Source organism: Hylobates moloch, unplaced genomic scaffold, assembly GCF_009828535.3.
Source record: "Hylobates moloch isolate HMO894 unplaced genomic scaffold, HMol_V3 SCAFFOLD_18, whole genome shotgun sequence".
Lineage (NCBI taxonomy): Eukaryota > Metazoa > Chordata > Mammalia > Primates > Hylobatidae > Hylobates > Hylobates moloch.
The window spans coordinates 74436031-74451726 of NW_026652293.1; the positions used below are offsets into that span (position 1 = coordinate 74436031).

Genomic DNA, 15696 nt, shown 5'->3' on the forward strand with positions numbered 1-15696 from the left:
TTTACATATATGTATTTATATATTTATGTTTATATATTTTTATATATACATATATATGTTTATATATGTTTATATATAAATATATATGTATATATAAATATATATGTTTATATATTTATATATAAATATATATGTTTATTTATATATTTATATATGTTTATATATTTATATATATTAATATATATGTTTAACCTCATTTGTTTAACCATGTTTAACCTCATTAATAATCAAATAGTGCAAATTGAAATAATAGTTTCTTGCCTCTTTGTATTTCAAAAAAAGTTTTTAATTATACTCATTTTTTATGAGCGTATAGTGAGATAATCACATATTTTAAAAAGTAAGTATTGGTCTGCCATTTCTAGAAAAAAATTTGAAAGAGTTCAAATAATTTAAACCAGTAAGTGCATTCTAGAACTTTAGCGTAACGAAACATTGAGAATTTAAATACAAGAATACTTAATACTGCATTGGTTGTAATAGTGAAAAATTGGAAATAATCTAAATAACAATAAGGGAGTGAGTTATTAAATAATCATTGGTTTTACCTCTTTCTGGTAGAAATATAGGTGAACTTTTTTTTGTTCTTTTTCTTGTGTTTTTCTACCATGAGCATATATTATATTTCTAGTAGCATAAAAACTTTTTAAAATTTTAATAAATGGCCCTGCCTATCCATTTGAAAGAAGATGTAGTCTCACACAATATAAATGTAAATTCTACCTTAGTCATTATGGGTTGCTATAACAGAATACCAGAAACTGGATTTGCTTAAACGATAAATATTTATTTCTCACAGTTCTAGAGGCTGGGAAGTCCAAGGTCTGAGTGAGAGCCCACTTCCTGGTTTGCAGACAGATGCCTTCTCACTGTGTCCTTACATGGTAGAGGGAGAGAATATCTCTTTTGTACCTCTTCTTATAAGGGCACTAGTCTCATTCGTGAGGGCTCCACTCTCATGATCTAATCACCTCTCAAAAATCCCACCATCACATTAGGAGTTAAGGGGTTAGGACTTCAACATGAATGTGGAGGGGACACAACATTCAGTCCACAGCAAATTCCAATACATTAAAGATACAAATATAAAATATGTAAATATGAGATTATTTTTTAAATTTTTGAGCAAGAAGGCTTTTGCAATCATCTACTAACTTGAAAAGACATTCATTATTAGTGAAAAGGAAAAATATGTTATTAACAATATGTATAGTGATGTTTTTGTTAATACTTTAAAATATTCATGTACACATTTGCATGTTTGTGGCATCATATTAAGAAGTTTGGAAAGATACATGCAGAATTATTTACACTGATGGATAGAACTGGAGATGTAGAAAGTACTTTTCCTAAAGGAGTTATGTCTAGATAGTAAACCATCATATTATTATTCTCAGAGATTTGCATTGTCAGGGATTTAACTACCACTTCTGTTTTGGTGACCCTCCAGGTGAGCTCTCCCTGATAGCCATCTTTAATACCTAAAGTCAGACTCGTGTCTTTTACCTCTATTTCTTCTCAGAACGTTTTTTGTTTTATCTATTAAATAAAATTATATTATCTGCCACTTAGTTTCAAAATCCTAAGGTTGTCCTTTTTCTTGATAACTGTCAGTTTGATCTTTCTACAGCAGTTAGAGAAAAACAACCAAACATCGATACCTCTCCAAATTCTAACGTTTATTTCTTTGTCTTCTTTTTTTCTCCCTCACTTTTTCCCCGTCACAACACATATTTAAGGATTTCATCTTTACTGTGTGAACCTTTTTTTTTGTTTTAACTTTTTCATTCTTCATACACACACTGCCAGATTCATATTGTAAACCTTTTTTAATATACCTCATTCTTACTATCCTAAGAAACAATAACAAAACTTCATTGTCTCCATTCTGTCCACAGGGTAAAAAATCAACTCTTAGTAGAAACAGCCTAAATGTCAACAGAGGTTTGTTTAAGTAAGTTATGGCATATGTATACAATGCAAGAACAGGCAACCTATTCAAAATAAAATTCTATTTGCTGTGAACTGAAAAAAATCTCTTAAGTTACATCATTAAGAGGAATCCAGATACATTAAATGAGAAAAATGAAGTGCACAACAGTGTGTACTACGCTGCCAGTGTGTGTGTGTGTGCACGTGCGTGCGCATAAGTCAGTGGATGCACAGGAAGCTGGGAGCAGCAATTGCCTCTGGAAAGGAAGGCAGTGAGAGAGATTCATTTTGCTCTTTGTTCCTTTACAAAAAAGAGAACTTTTAAATTTTATGCCAGGTTTACATATTACCTGTTAAAATAATTTATGATGACTTCTGTAATAGACGTTTATAAATAGCACATTTTTACCATTGCTTATGGGTTATTTTGTTCTTATGTATAAAGAATAGTTTGGCCGGGCGCAGTGGCTCATGCCTGTAATCCCAGCACTTTGGGAGGCCGAGGCGGGTGGATCACAAAGTCAGGAGATCAAAATCATCCTGGCTAACAGGGTGAAACCCCGTCTCTACTAAAAATATTAAAAAATTAACTGGGCATGGTGGCGGGTGCCTGTAGTCCCAGCTACTCGGGAGACTGAGGCAGGAGAATGGCGTCAACCCGGGAGGTGGAGGTTGCAGTGAGCCGAGATTGCACCACTGCATTCCAGACTGGACGACAGAGCGAGACTGCGTCTCAAAAAATAAATAAATAAATAAATAAACAAACAAACGAATGAATGTGCCACTGCACTCCAGACTGGGCAACAGAGCGAGACTCCATCTCAAAAAATAAATAAATGAATGAATGAATGAATGAATAGATAAATAAAGAATAGCTTGAAATTAAAGTTAGTTGCTTTAACAGAATGGTCTTAAAATGGGTGTTTAATCTTCAGGTTCCTGGGCTGTATAAGTCCAGTTCTGCAGACTCTCTTTCTACAACCAAGATCAAACCTCTAGGACCTGCCAGAGCCAGTGGGCTGAGCAAGAAGCCAGCAAGCATCCAGAAACGAAAGCATCATAATGCCGAGAACACGCCGGGATTACAAATCAAACTCAATGAGCTCTGGAAAAACTTTGGATTTAAAAAGTGAGTTGCCTTGTTTCCTATTCTGCAACAAGATAAACTGTTATTTTCTGTAATTTCCATCCCTTTCTCCCAACTCTTCCTAGTTTTGTATGAGTCAGTTTTTGTTTCTCTTACTGTAAAATAATTATTTTTCTCTTTTCCCTTTAGCTAACTTTTTATACTTAATTTCAATTTCTATACTTTCTTTTCATAAAAAGATGGCAAACTAAAAACCAGTTTTCAGTCTGGTTTTGGGGTCTCTCTGATGTTAAGCAAATTACTTTCCTAGGCCTTAAGTCTCTTGCCTTCCTTTTCTTATCTCAGGATTGTAAAGAGAATAAAATTTTATTTGTCTTTTTTTTTTTTTGAGGCAGAGTTTTGCTCTTGTTACCCAGGCTGGAATGCAATGCTGCGATCTCCGCTCACCGCAACCTCCGCCTCCCGGGTTCAAGCAATTCTCCTGCCTTAGCCTCCTGAGTAGCTGGGATTACAGGCATGAACCACCACGCCTGGCTAATTTTGTATTTTTAGTAGACACAGGGTTTCTCCATGTTGGTCAGGCTGGTCTCGAACTCCCAACCTCAGATGATCCGCCCACCTTGGCCTCCCAAAGTGCTGGGATTATAGGTGTGAGCCACCACGCCCAGCCGAGAATAAAATTTTAAAGAAGAGGTAGAAGTACAGTGCTATATCATACTTCTCTAATTTATCACATCTAAAATAGGGAGACTCATTGAGTTTATATGATGAATTTGCCAGATTTGCAGTGTATGTGGCCAGCACTGTTTTAAAAGAATTCATACTCTATATAGTTAAAGTTTTGTTAACCATAATACTTCCTTCTGTTAGACCACAAAATTAGCCACAGAGTAGCATTATCTTATAGCTATTTTCTCGTTCTCAATAAAAGAAATGTGCTAAGTTTAATAGAAGTTTTTTTTTAATTATATGGAATGATAGGATTAAAAGTTACCTAATAGAAGTATTGTCATAGATGAGGTGGTATGAGCGGGAAACACTTTGTAAGTAAGTAAGTGCTGGACAATCGTTTCTTATTTTACATTGTGTAAAGTCTAGGATTAAACCATATGACAGCAGTTTTCAAACCTTTTCTTTTCAGGAATGCTTTATACTCTTAAAAATTATTAAAGGCCCCAAAACACTTTGGTTTATGTAGGTTATATTTGTCAACACTTAACCATCATAGAAATTGAAATAGACATTTAAAAATACCTATTTTAAAATAACGATAAGCCTATTACATGAATGTAGATAGTACATTTAAAAAATAAATAGCTATATTTTCCAAATCCCCCCAAAAGTTGAGAAAAGTGGCATAGCTTTACATTTTATTTTGCAAATCTTTACTGTCTGGCTTAATAGAACTCAGCCGGATTCTTGTATCCACTTCTACATTTGATCTGTTATGATTTGGTGTTTTGGTTGAGTATATGAAGGAAATAGACATATTTGTTGTTAGAAAATATATATTTTGATAGCCTTTTTAGATAGTGGTAAATTTTCTTCTTTGCTGTTATGTCTAAATCCAACAACTTGTAGTTTCCTTAGGTCAGTTATAGTGTAGAATATGAAACCATATCAACTGACTTTTTGTACTCTGTATTATATTACAGTCCACTGGTGTACCTTTTTTCTGTTGCCTAGGCTGGAATGGCACAATCGTGGCTCACTGTACCCTCAACCTCCTGAGCTCAAGCAGTCCTCCTGCCTCAGCCTCCTGAGTAGCTGGGACTACAGGCGTGTGCCACCACCCCCAGTTAATTATTTAATGTTTTATTTCAGGTGTGAGCCACTTTGCCTGGCCTACACTGGTGTACTTTTAATGCATCTTTTACATGTAACATCATGAGTTGGTCATTTGGAAAATATTGGTTCACTGAGATGTACTTCTAAATATTGACATATTTTGTTATACAATATAAGAAAAAAGTCACAATCAACAAAGCCTTTAATACTGGAAAACTGTTGTGTGGCAGATATGTTTTCCAAAATTTTAATTTTCATTTGAAAGCTTGAATTTTGTCATTAGCAACAGATACTCTTAGTTGTTTTTCTTTAAAGTAATAGGCTCTCTTTGTTCATTTTATTTGTTTATTTCTTTCTTTATTTATTTATTTTGAGACAGAGTCTCTCTTTGTCACCCAGGCTGGAGTGCAGTGGCACAATCTCAGCTCACTGCAGCCTCCGCCTCCTGGGTTCAAGTGATTCACCTGTCTCAGCCTCCTAAGTAGCTGGGATTACAGGCGCCTGCCACCATGCCCTACTAATTTTTGTATTTTTTGTAGAGATCGGGTTTTGCTGTGTTGGCCAGGCTGGTTTTGAACTCCTGACCTCAAGTGATCCACCTGCTTCAGCCTCCCAAAGTGCTGGGATTACAGACATGAGCCACCAGGCCTGGCCCCTTTCTGTTCCAAATTTTAGAGAAGTCCTGAATGACCTTAGTGTCACACATGCTTTTACTTGAGATAAACTATCATACTTCCACACACAATAGAAGTGTTTTGTTTGTGCTTTCCATTTTGTCACAGAATATTAAAAACTATACCAAAGAATTAGCTGAGCGTGGTGGCATGTGCCTATAGTCCCAGCTTCTCAGGAGGCTGAAGTGGCAGAAGTGCTTGAGCCCAGGAGGTGGAGGTTGCAGTGAACTGAGATTGCGGCACTGCACTCCAGCCAGAGTGCAACAGAACGAGACCTTGTCTCAAAAAAATTTAAAAAAAATTTTAAAGTATACCAAAGGGTTGAGATTTAATAATAAAATTAGTGATTTTTACTGCTTCCATCAAGAACATTTTTGAGACTTTTTTTTAACTGCAAGTGCGCAGAGGTGGAGAATACAAATAGTCCTGGTATGACTCGTACGGTGTGATGCCACTGTCTTGATTCACACTGAGTTGTCAGCAGTTTCACTCCGTTCTGCTTTAGCAACATCCGTGCAAGTGTCAGCACAGTGGAAAGGATGAACAAAGTGAATATTGTAAGAATAGTTTTGGTCTTGGAAACTGTTGAAAGGATCTTGGGACTTTCCAGGGGTTGTGGAACATGCTTTGAAAACTGTTGCTAGAGAGAAATTAAGGGTGCAACAGTATTCTTAAATACCTTTGAGAAAAAAAGATGTACTGGTATTTAATTTTTGTTGACAGGAGATAGAATTACCTGTAATATCTTCATAACAGGATTAATTTTTATAGATAGCTTCCTTCCAGAAAAGAAAAAAGAAAAAACAACTGAGAGGGGAATAAAAGATAGGGCTTAGGCCAGGCACGGTGGCTCATGCCTGTAATCCCAGCACTTTGGGAGGCTGAGGCAGGCAGGTCACTTGAGGTCAGGAGTTTGAGACCAGCCTGGCCAGCACGGTGAAACCCCATCTGTAGTAAAAATATAAAAATTAGCCAGGTGTGGTGGTGCACGCCTGTAGTTCCAGCTACTCGGGCTGAGGCAAGATAATCGCTTGAACCCGGGAGGTGGAGGTTGCAGTGAGCCAAGATCGTGCCACTGCACTCCAGCCTGGGCGACAGAGCGAGACTGTCTCAAAAAAGAAAAAAAAAAGATAGGATTTAACCAGGGCTTAACCATTTGTTCCTGCTTCACTTATATTAGTTCTTAACCAGACTTGAGAAGGGCACTAAGGAGAAAAGAATTAAAGTATTGGAATCATCCTGCCTTAGCTAATATATCTAGTGGTGGCCCAGCACCTATACTGAATGGTGATTTTGAAAGCAAGAAGAGGCCAGGCGCGGTGGCTCACGCTTGCAATCCCAGCACTTTGGGAGGCCGAGGCGGGCGGATCATGAGGTCAGGAGATCGAGACCATGGTGAAACCCCGTCTCTACTAAAAATACAAAAAAATTAGCTGGGCATGGTGGCGGGTGCCTGTAGTCCCAGCTACTCGGAGAGGCTGAGGCAGGAGAATGGCGTGAACCCGGGAGGCGGAGCTTGCAATGAGCCGAGATTGCGCCACTGCACTCCAGCCTGGGCGACAGAGCGAGACTCTGTCTCAAAAAACAAACAAACAAAAAAAAAGCAAGAAGAGGCACTAAGAAGTGAGACTCAGCATGTATTGGGAGTGGTCACAGGAGAACCTGATTGTGTTATATAATGAATTGAAAGAGATCATACAGTAAAGGGTCTTATCCTCTTCGTATCCCTCTATTTTGTCCAGGTAGAATATTTCTTCTCTAATAATCAGTACCTTAAAAATACCAAATTTATTTTATTGTATTTTGCAGAGATTCCGAAAAGCTTCCTTCTTGTAAGAAACCCCTGTCCCCAGTCAGAGATAACATCCAACTAACTCCAGAAGCGGAAGAGGATATATTTAACAAACCTGAATGTGGCCGTGTTCAAAGAGCAATATTCCAGTAAATGCAGACTGCTGCGAAGCTTTTGCCTGCAAGACAATCTGATCAATTTGAAGTCCCTGTTTGGGAGTAAGGCACTTATCAGCATGAAGAATTTTTTCTGATTCTGTGCCATTTTAAAAATAGAATACATTTTGTATATTAACTTTATAATTGGGTTGTGGTTTTTTTGCTCAGCTTTTTATATTTTTATAAGAAGCTAAATAGAAGAATAAGTGCATCTCTGACAGGTTTTTGGAGGTTTTAGTGTTAATTGGGAAAATCCCCTGGAGTTTATAAAAGTCTACTCTAAATATTTCTGTAATGTTGTCAAGTAGAAAGATAGTAAATGGAGAAACTACAATCCTAGAGGAAGTCACTGTGTTTCTCCAGGCTTTAAAGTTTTCCACTTGCCTTTCCCATCTGTCCTTCGGGGTTGAATTGAAAATAAAGTTGTTGAGATGGGAGGGGTAGTTGGAAGGGTTAAAGATCATTACACAAATGAGACAGTGCTCTCTTATCCCTGAAGGGTTTGGTTGGATTATAGGTTGACACTGAAGGAAAATTTTCAGCCTCATATGAAAGGAAGTACTTCTTATATCATTAATATTTTTAAACTTCAAAATAGCTTCAACTTTAATATATATATTTTGAAGTGTAGGCTAGAGCTTTCTTAACATATATTTAAAACTAGTCCCCTAAACACTACATAAGATACTAAAGCTGCAAGGTCTGTGACACGTACACTCTGCAAAGAAATGGGTGGATACCTGGAAAGAGAACCAGTTGCACAAGTGAGGATCTGAAGTGACAGGAATTAAAAGGAATTATAAAAGTGTTTGTGATATAGAGGATAAAGGAAAGAGAGCCAGATTATTTATATTTTTGAGTGAGACTTGGTAGAGGACTCTAGGAAAATGAGATCAGAATGGAATAAAAGCTAACTAAAGCTATTACAAAATAAAAACTAAAACCCAAAAAGGCCCAATCTGGAAAAGACCTAATCCAAAGAACAGAAGCAGATTTGAATTCTCCATGCATGTTTCCTGTTATAAAACAAATTAGGAATGTGAGTCAAACGTTGTCTACAAATATTTATCCCCTCACTCACTAAAAATGCTACTTAAACGACAGAAAAGGAATAAGACAAATCCACAAGCGTTAACAGAATGGAAGAAGAGACATCAGGCAAGGAAACTGATGGATGAGTGGTAAGTGATTTCACAAAGAAATGATAATTGTCAGTGGCAGAAGACTAGAAGAGGTAAAAATCTGATAAGCTTGACAAATGGAGACATGCAGATTCCTCGAAAGCCAGAGGTGCAGAATAAGGCTGGAAATAGGATGGGTTTTGGAAATCTTTAAAAGTAGTGTGGGAGAAGGGGCAGATGGCAGCAGTGCCATAGTTTTCAATCTCCAAATCACCATATAATAGCAACTGGATAGCAAAATAAAAATCCATGAGCAACGTAAGTGGGTGAAGATAGCCACAAGATCACAAGCTGGCACTGGCATCAATTCAGGTGAAGTAGAGTGAGGAAACGGCATCTAATGGCCTGAGAACAGAACCTCAGGGTCATCACTGAAACAGCAGGCCAGGTTGAAAGCAGCACTCAAGGGGGAGAGTCTGCCCATTTCAAAGGTGGGTGAGTCCAAGAGGCTTGTATTAAGGTCTGGAGGACTGAAGCAAGCTAGCCCCTAAGAAGTATTAGAACTGATACACTGAGTTCACCAAGGTTCTCTTCCAGGACAGGGTTCCCCACGGAAGAGAAACTGCTGGGGTGAAGCCAAATTGAAGAAGAGAAGATAAAGAGAAGGTCCAAATACAAGTAGAATAGGGAATAGTCAACCAAAATCTCTCAGCAGAATACTGGTTTTGAACACTTAGAAAGAAACTTAGAGAAGTTCCCATGAATCATGCTTCCTTCTCAAAGTTTAGGAAATGGAATTTTACTTAAAAAGAAACTAAGGAAAGTTTTTAGATGAATCTCATACAAAGTTATTTTAATGAAATGAAAGAGCAGAGATAAGATTTCTGGGCAATGCAGATTTATCAGAAAGATTGGTGTACAGAGCAGAGCAAAACTAGTTCATTTAAAATGTGCTAAAAGATATTAGAAAAATGATATAAAATATGACAACTTTAGGATTACAAGAATCAGAAATAAGATAAACTCAGGAAAACATTGGAAATAAAAGCATACCAGAGATGCAATATAAACACTATGGATAATCCCTTTAAAAAGAGGTAAAAATAAAAAGGAATTAAAAAAACCCAATTTTTGTTTGATTAGAAAATGACAAAGAAGGCCCAACATACAGATAATAGGAATTTGAAACAACAACAAAACGCTATAATCTTAGAAAATGTTTTATTTAAATATATAAAACAATATTTTAAAAGTGAACTCTGGTACCTAAGCAGCAGCTAACACCAGGACATAAATAATGTAATACTTTAAAGAAAGAAAACTTTTTGGCTAGGCAAAGCCAGGTGAAATGTAAGATGATGATCAGACTTTCTTCACAATTATACTTTATGCCTGAAGAAAATGGAGTGACCATTTTCGAGCTACCTAAAGAAAAATGTGAGCTGAGGTTTTCATATCTAATAAAGTTATAAGTATAAAAGGCTGGCACAAACTTATCCAACATAGAAAAATATGGGAAATGTTGTTCCCTTAAACTCTTTACCAGGAACATCAGAAAATGAGCTCCAGATAACCAAAATGACTGAGAAATAGTGACAGACTGGTGGTGAGTATTAAGCGTGTGTTGCTTATACAATTAAAACAGAGTTAAAGCATAGTATGTAAAAGCATATGCAAAAACATTTGGTTTAGCTAGTGGTAGTCTGATATTTTGGGACTGTGTGTAGACTGTGGAATAGAATAATTACTATTTATAGGATATTTGAAATCCTGTTTTCTTGAGAATCAGGGTCCTTTTTTTTTTTTCAAGATGGAGTCTCACTGTGTCACAATCTCAGCTCACTGCAACCTCCACCTCCCAGGTTCAAGCAATTCTGCTTCAGCTTCCCAAGGAGGTGGGATTACGGGTGTGTGCCACCATGCCCAGCTTCATTTTTGTATTTTTAGTAGAGATGGGGTTTCAACACGTTGGCCAGGCTGGTCTCTTAACCTCAGGTGATCCACCCACCTCGGCCTCCCAGAGTGCTGGGATTGCAGGCATAAGCCACTGCACCCAGCCTAGAACCAGGGATTTTAATGTGCGAAAAAGGAGATAGAGAATACAGAACATGTAATTTTTTTGAAAAAAAAAAAAAAATCCTATGGCTATGAATTTGAATTGGACATAGTGGTATAAACTCATGAATGTATATGAATACATGTAGATATGTGTGAATATACACATTTATGAGTTTGTACCAGTATGTTCAATACAAATTCATAACTATCAGGATGTTTAACACATCAGCTTGTGGTTTCAAAGTACCTTTTTGTTTTTTTCATTAAAATGAGGATTTAGGGAAAATATCTGGCAGGAAATGTAAAAGATAAGCCTAGGACATCTTTTCACAACAAATAGAGGGGCTGGGTGCAGTGTCTCATGGCTGTAATCCCAGGACTTTGGGAGGCCAAGGTGGGTGGATCACCTGAGGTCAGAAGTTCGAGACCAGCCTGGACAACATGGTGAAACCCCATCTCTACTAAAAATACAAAATTAGCCAGGCGTGGTGGCGCATGCCTGTAATCCCAGCTACTAGGGAGGCTGAAGCAGGAAACTTACTTGAAACCGGGAGGCAGAGGTTTCAGTGAGCCGAGATCCTGCCACTGCACTCCAGCCTGGGCAACAAGAGCGAAGATCCATCTCAAACAAAACAAAACAAAAATAGAGGTTAACAAAGGCTGCTAGGTAATTTCCAAAAGATTCAAGAGCCAGCTTAAAGGGGCCCCCACTGTGCAAATGTGGGAAACTTTGGTCTTCAAAGAAGATAATTGCAATTTATTAAAACCCATCATAAACATTAAGAATAATTGGTTACCTTGGAGGATGATGGAGTATTCATTGTCTTGAAAACTTGAAAATGAAGCAAAAACGCATTTTTCCTGTGGTTCCTCTATGAACAGTACAACTGGGTAACTAAATGGCAGATGAAGGAAATATCTCTTTCTAGTGTTCTAATAATTAAGATCGTATCATTTTTCAATACCCAGTGGATCAATAAATTTGGATTTTGTGCATCAATTGCTATAACATCACAAAAAGGCCAGGCATGGTGGCTCACGCCTCTGATCCTACCACTTTGTGAGGTCAAGGCGGGAGGATTGCTTGAGCTCAGGAGTTTGAGACCAGCCTGGGTAGCATACAGAGATCTCACCTCTACAAAAAAAAAAAAAAAAAAATTGTTTTAATTAGCTAGATGCCGTGGCATGTGCCTGTATTCCCAGCTACCCCCCGTGGCTGAGATGGGAGGATCACTTAAGCCCAACAGATTGAGGCTGCAGTGAGCTGTGATTGTGCCACTGCACTCCACCCTGGATGACAGAGCAAGACCCTGTCTCAAAAAAAAAGAAAGACAACCAGACATTTTGTGCCTGCTAATGAAAAGACTTAATATCACCTATAGTTTTGCCACAGAGATTAGAAATGAGTCTGATTATGCTTCTGGGTTCAGCTGCCTGCTACATTGCGGGAGATCCAGGGGAGGCGGAACGTGTTGAACTGAAGCATGAGTGTACAACTAGCAAAATTCAGGCTCGGGAGGCTCAGGTGGGAGGATCGCTTGAGCCCAGGAGGTCAAGGCTGCAGTAAGCCGTGATTACATCACTCAACTCCAGCCCCGGTGACAGAATGAGACCTTGTCAAAACAAAACAAAACAAAAACACCAAACAAAATAAAAACAAGCAAACCAAAAACTTTAGTTGAATTCTTACTGTGTTATACAGAGGCCCCATCATCCTTCCATGCTGTGTCCCAGATCAGCCAGTGCTAGCATTGTGGCTGTCCTTGGGCCCTCTCATCTATCCTTAGAGTTCAGGCTACTTTTGCCCTGCAATCTTAGCCCTCTAATGATTTTTTTTTTTTTTTTTGAGATGAAGTCTCACTCTGTCACCCGAGCTAGAGTGTGGTGGCATGATCTTGGCTCACTGCAACCTCTGACTCCCAGGTTCAAACTATTCTTCTGCCTCAGCCTCCCACGTAGCTGGGATTACAGGCACCTGCCACCATGCCTGGCTAATTTTTGTATTTTTAGTAGAGACGGTTTCACCATGTTGGCCAGGCTGGTCTCAAACTCCTGACCTCAAGTGATCTGCCCACCTCAGACTCCCAAAGTGTTGGGATTACAGGCCACCGCACCCAGCCCAGCTCTCTAATGATTTAAAGGAAAGTTATGATTTTGTAGATTATCCAGTTTTTCTTGTTATTAATGTGAGAATGAATCTTTTTTCCGGCTTCCTCCATCCTAGGCAGAAATAAAGTCCCAAGTCTTTGTTTTTTAACTGGTCATAGAGGACCCATCACCACCCTTTATTCATTCCTTGATCATCTCAGGCTAGAGAAGTCTAGGGATAGAGCTATCTATAACATGACCAGAAAAATTAGCTGGGCCCTAGCATAATCACGTATTTGAAACAGGCGAGTCATCTGTGGCTAGAGATAAGTCCTGGTCACTTCCCTATTCTACCCCAATACTCAACTTATTACATTCAGATGTTGCTTAATGGCTAGATGCAGCTTTGAGGGTAATGCTTTTATTAAATATGTCAGTTCAATTTTACAATGGAAAATTCTGAAGATGGATGGTGGTGATGGTTGCACAATATGAATGTACTTAATGCCACTTAATCATCCACTTAAAATTGTTAAGATGATAAAAATTATGTATATTTTACCCCAATAAAAAGACTTTTTAAGACCGGGCGTGGTGGCTCATGCCTGTAATCTCAGCACTTTGGGAAGCTGAGGTAGGCGGATCACCTGAGGTCAGGAGTTCGAGACCAGCCTGGCCAACATGGTGAAACCCCATCCCTACTAAAAATACAAAATTAGCTGGGTGTGGTGGCGCGTGCCCCTAATGCCAGCTACTTGGGAGGCTGAGGTAGGAGAATCACTTGAACCCAGGAGGCAGAGGTTACAGTGAGCCGAAATCACACCACTGCACTCCAGCCTGGGCTACAAGAGTGAAACTCTGTCTCAAAAAAAAAAAAAAAAAGATTTTTTAAATTAAATTTTACAATCCAGTACAAAATAAAAGCATTGTCCATCCTTGTTTCTCAAAAACCCAGAAAGACCTTGGTGATCTGGTCAGCCTTCCACATTCTTATTATTCAGTGACTTCTCATACCAGGTACTGTGTGTTGTATAGCACCTAAATTCTTTCTAAACACATTTCAGTGTGTTTTATTTATTTATTTATTTATTTATTTAAGACGGAGTCTTGCTCTGTCACCAGGCTGGAGTGCAGTGGCATGATCTCAGCTCACTGCAATCTCCACCTCCCGGGTTCAAGTGATTCCCCTGCCTCAGCCTCCCGAGTAGCTGGGACTACAGGGGCCCACCATCATGCCCGGCTAATTTTTTGTATTTTAGTAGAGACGGTGTTTCACCATGTTGGCCAGGATGGTCTCGATCTCCTGACCTTGTGATCCGCCTGCCTCGGCCTCCCAAAGTGCTGGGATTACAGGCGTGAGCCACCACGCCCGGCCACAGTGGGTTTTATTTAACACTCACTGGCTTATGGTTTAGGGGAGGCAGAATAGTTGAAAGAACTCCAGCTAGGAATCAGAAGACTTGGTCTGTAATTATGACTTGCCTAAAACTCTTAAGTGACCTTTGGAAAGCCACTAAACCTTTACTGTCTTTTTTCTCACAGGACAATCATGAGGGATTGATCTCTAACTCTGAAATTGGCACTCCAGTGTTCTGTGAATGAAAACACACAGTAAATGCTTTGATTCAGGAGTAAGAACTACTCCAAAAACTCCACAAGAGGGCAGCTCCTCCACACCTGAATGGCTTCAGAGACCTTTCAGGTACCTTTGAGGTTATTGTAAAACCACTTTTTTTGTACAATGTTTTATGTTTATTTATCTTAATTGTACAAGTAGCACACAAATATATTCCCACATAAAAAGTTCAACATTGCAGATCAATTTCAAGTCTCTTTTGATTAGTACCCCTAATCCTAGTTTCCTCCCGTGAACAGGTTGTTTTCTGAGACTTTTTGAAAACACGACTTCTGCAACTAATTTTTTCAATCTGCATATAATTTGAACATCATTAATATCTATGTATGTATAAGAAATACATAGATATTGATATACTTCTCTTTACTCTCTTTAAAATGCATGTGTCATAATTTACTTGTTTCTTAATGACATTTAGATTATTTATCTTTTTTCAGTATTCAAACAATGCTGCGTTGAATATTTCAGTACTGTTCTTTGAAAAAAGTGAAGAGCCTCACAAGACTTCATGGTAATTAATATTTTATTTAATTAATTAATTAGTTTTTAATTTTATTATTATTTTTTGAGACTCCACCCAGGCTGGATAGCAGCGGCGTGGTTTCAGCTCACTGCAACCTCCGCCTCCCAGGTTCAAGCGATTCTCCTGCCTCAGCCTCCTGAGTAGCTAGGAGTACAGATGCATGCCACCACACCTGGCTAATTTTTTGTATTTTTACTAGAGACGGGGTTTTGCTATTTTGACTAGGCTGGTCTGGAACTCCTGACCTCAAGTCATCCACCCACCTTGGCCTCCCAAAGTGCTGGGATTACAAGCATGATCCACTGTACCCAGAGATAATTAAGATTTTAAAGCTAATTTATTAAGCCAAAGGAGGAATGTTTTAATAATTTTACTAGCCAGAAAAAAAATATATAAAGTCAATTCATAGAAAGGGGACTGAAAGAGGGGAAAATGCTTGGCAATATTCCTTGGAAGCATTAGGTTACTCCATTCCATGATGTAAATCATTCTGGGATACCATTTCCTGCTAGGGCATTTTACCAGGTATGCTTTTGACTTAGATCAAATTAGACACAAGTAGCAAATGGCTCAGCGAATGCAGATAACTGAAACAAGAAAAGAATGATCCAGTGTTGCCACCCAGGAAGGGTAGGTGCTGTGTCCTGGTTACTTCTTTTTTTTTTTTGAGACGGATTCTCGCTCTTGTTGCCCAGGCTGCTGGAGTGCAATGGCGCGATCTCAGCTCACTGCAACCTCCACCTCCCAGGTTCAAGCAATTCTCCTGCCTCAGCTTCTCAAGTAGCTAGGATTACAGGCGCCCGCCACCGCGCCCGGCTAATTTTGTATTTTTAGTAGAG

At 38.6% G+C, this 15696-nt stretch overlaps 1 protein-coding gene across 2 annotated transcripts in view; it reads left to right on the top strand.

The window, feature by feature from the left end:
* EXO1 (exonuclease 1) overlaps positions 1-7765 on the top strand; it is a 41087-nt gene extending 33322 nt beyond the window's left edge. The window contains exons 14-15 of one of the 2 annotated variants that reach the window (XM_032136349.2): positions 2868-3061; positions 7291-7765. In XM_032136349.2, the coding sequence (XP_031992240.1) occupies positions 2868-3061; positions 7291-7426 (330 nt within the window). In that variant the 3' untranslated portion in view covers positions 7427-7765. The remainder of the gene's footprint in view (positions 1-2867; positions 3062-7290) is intronic. The other variant, XM_058430834.1, reaches the window with a different exon arrangement.
* The last annotated feature ends 7931 nt before the right edge of the window (positions 7766-15696 follow it).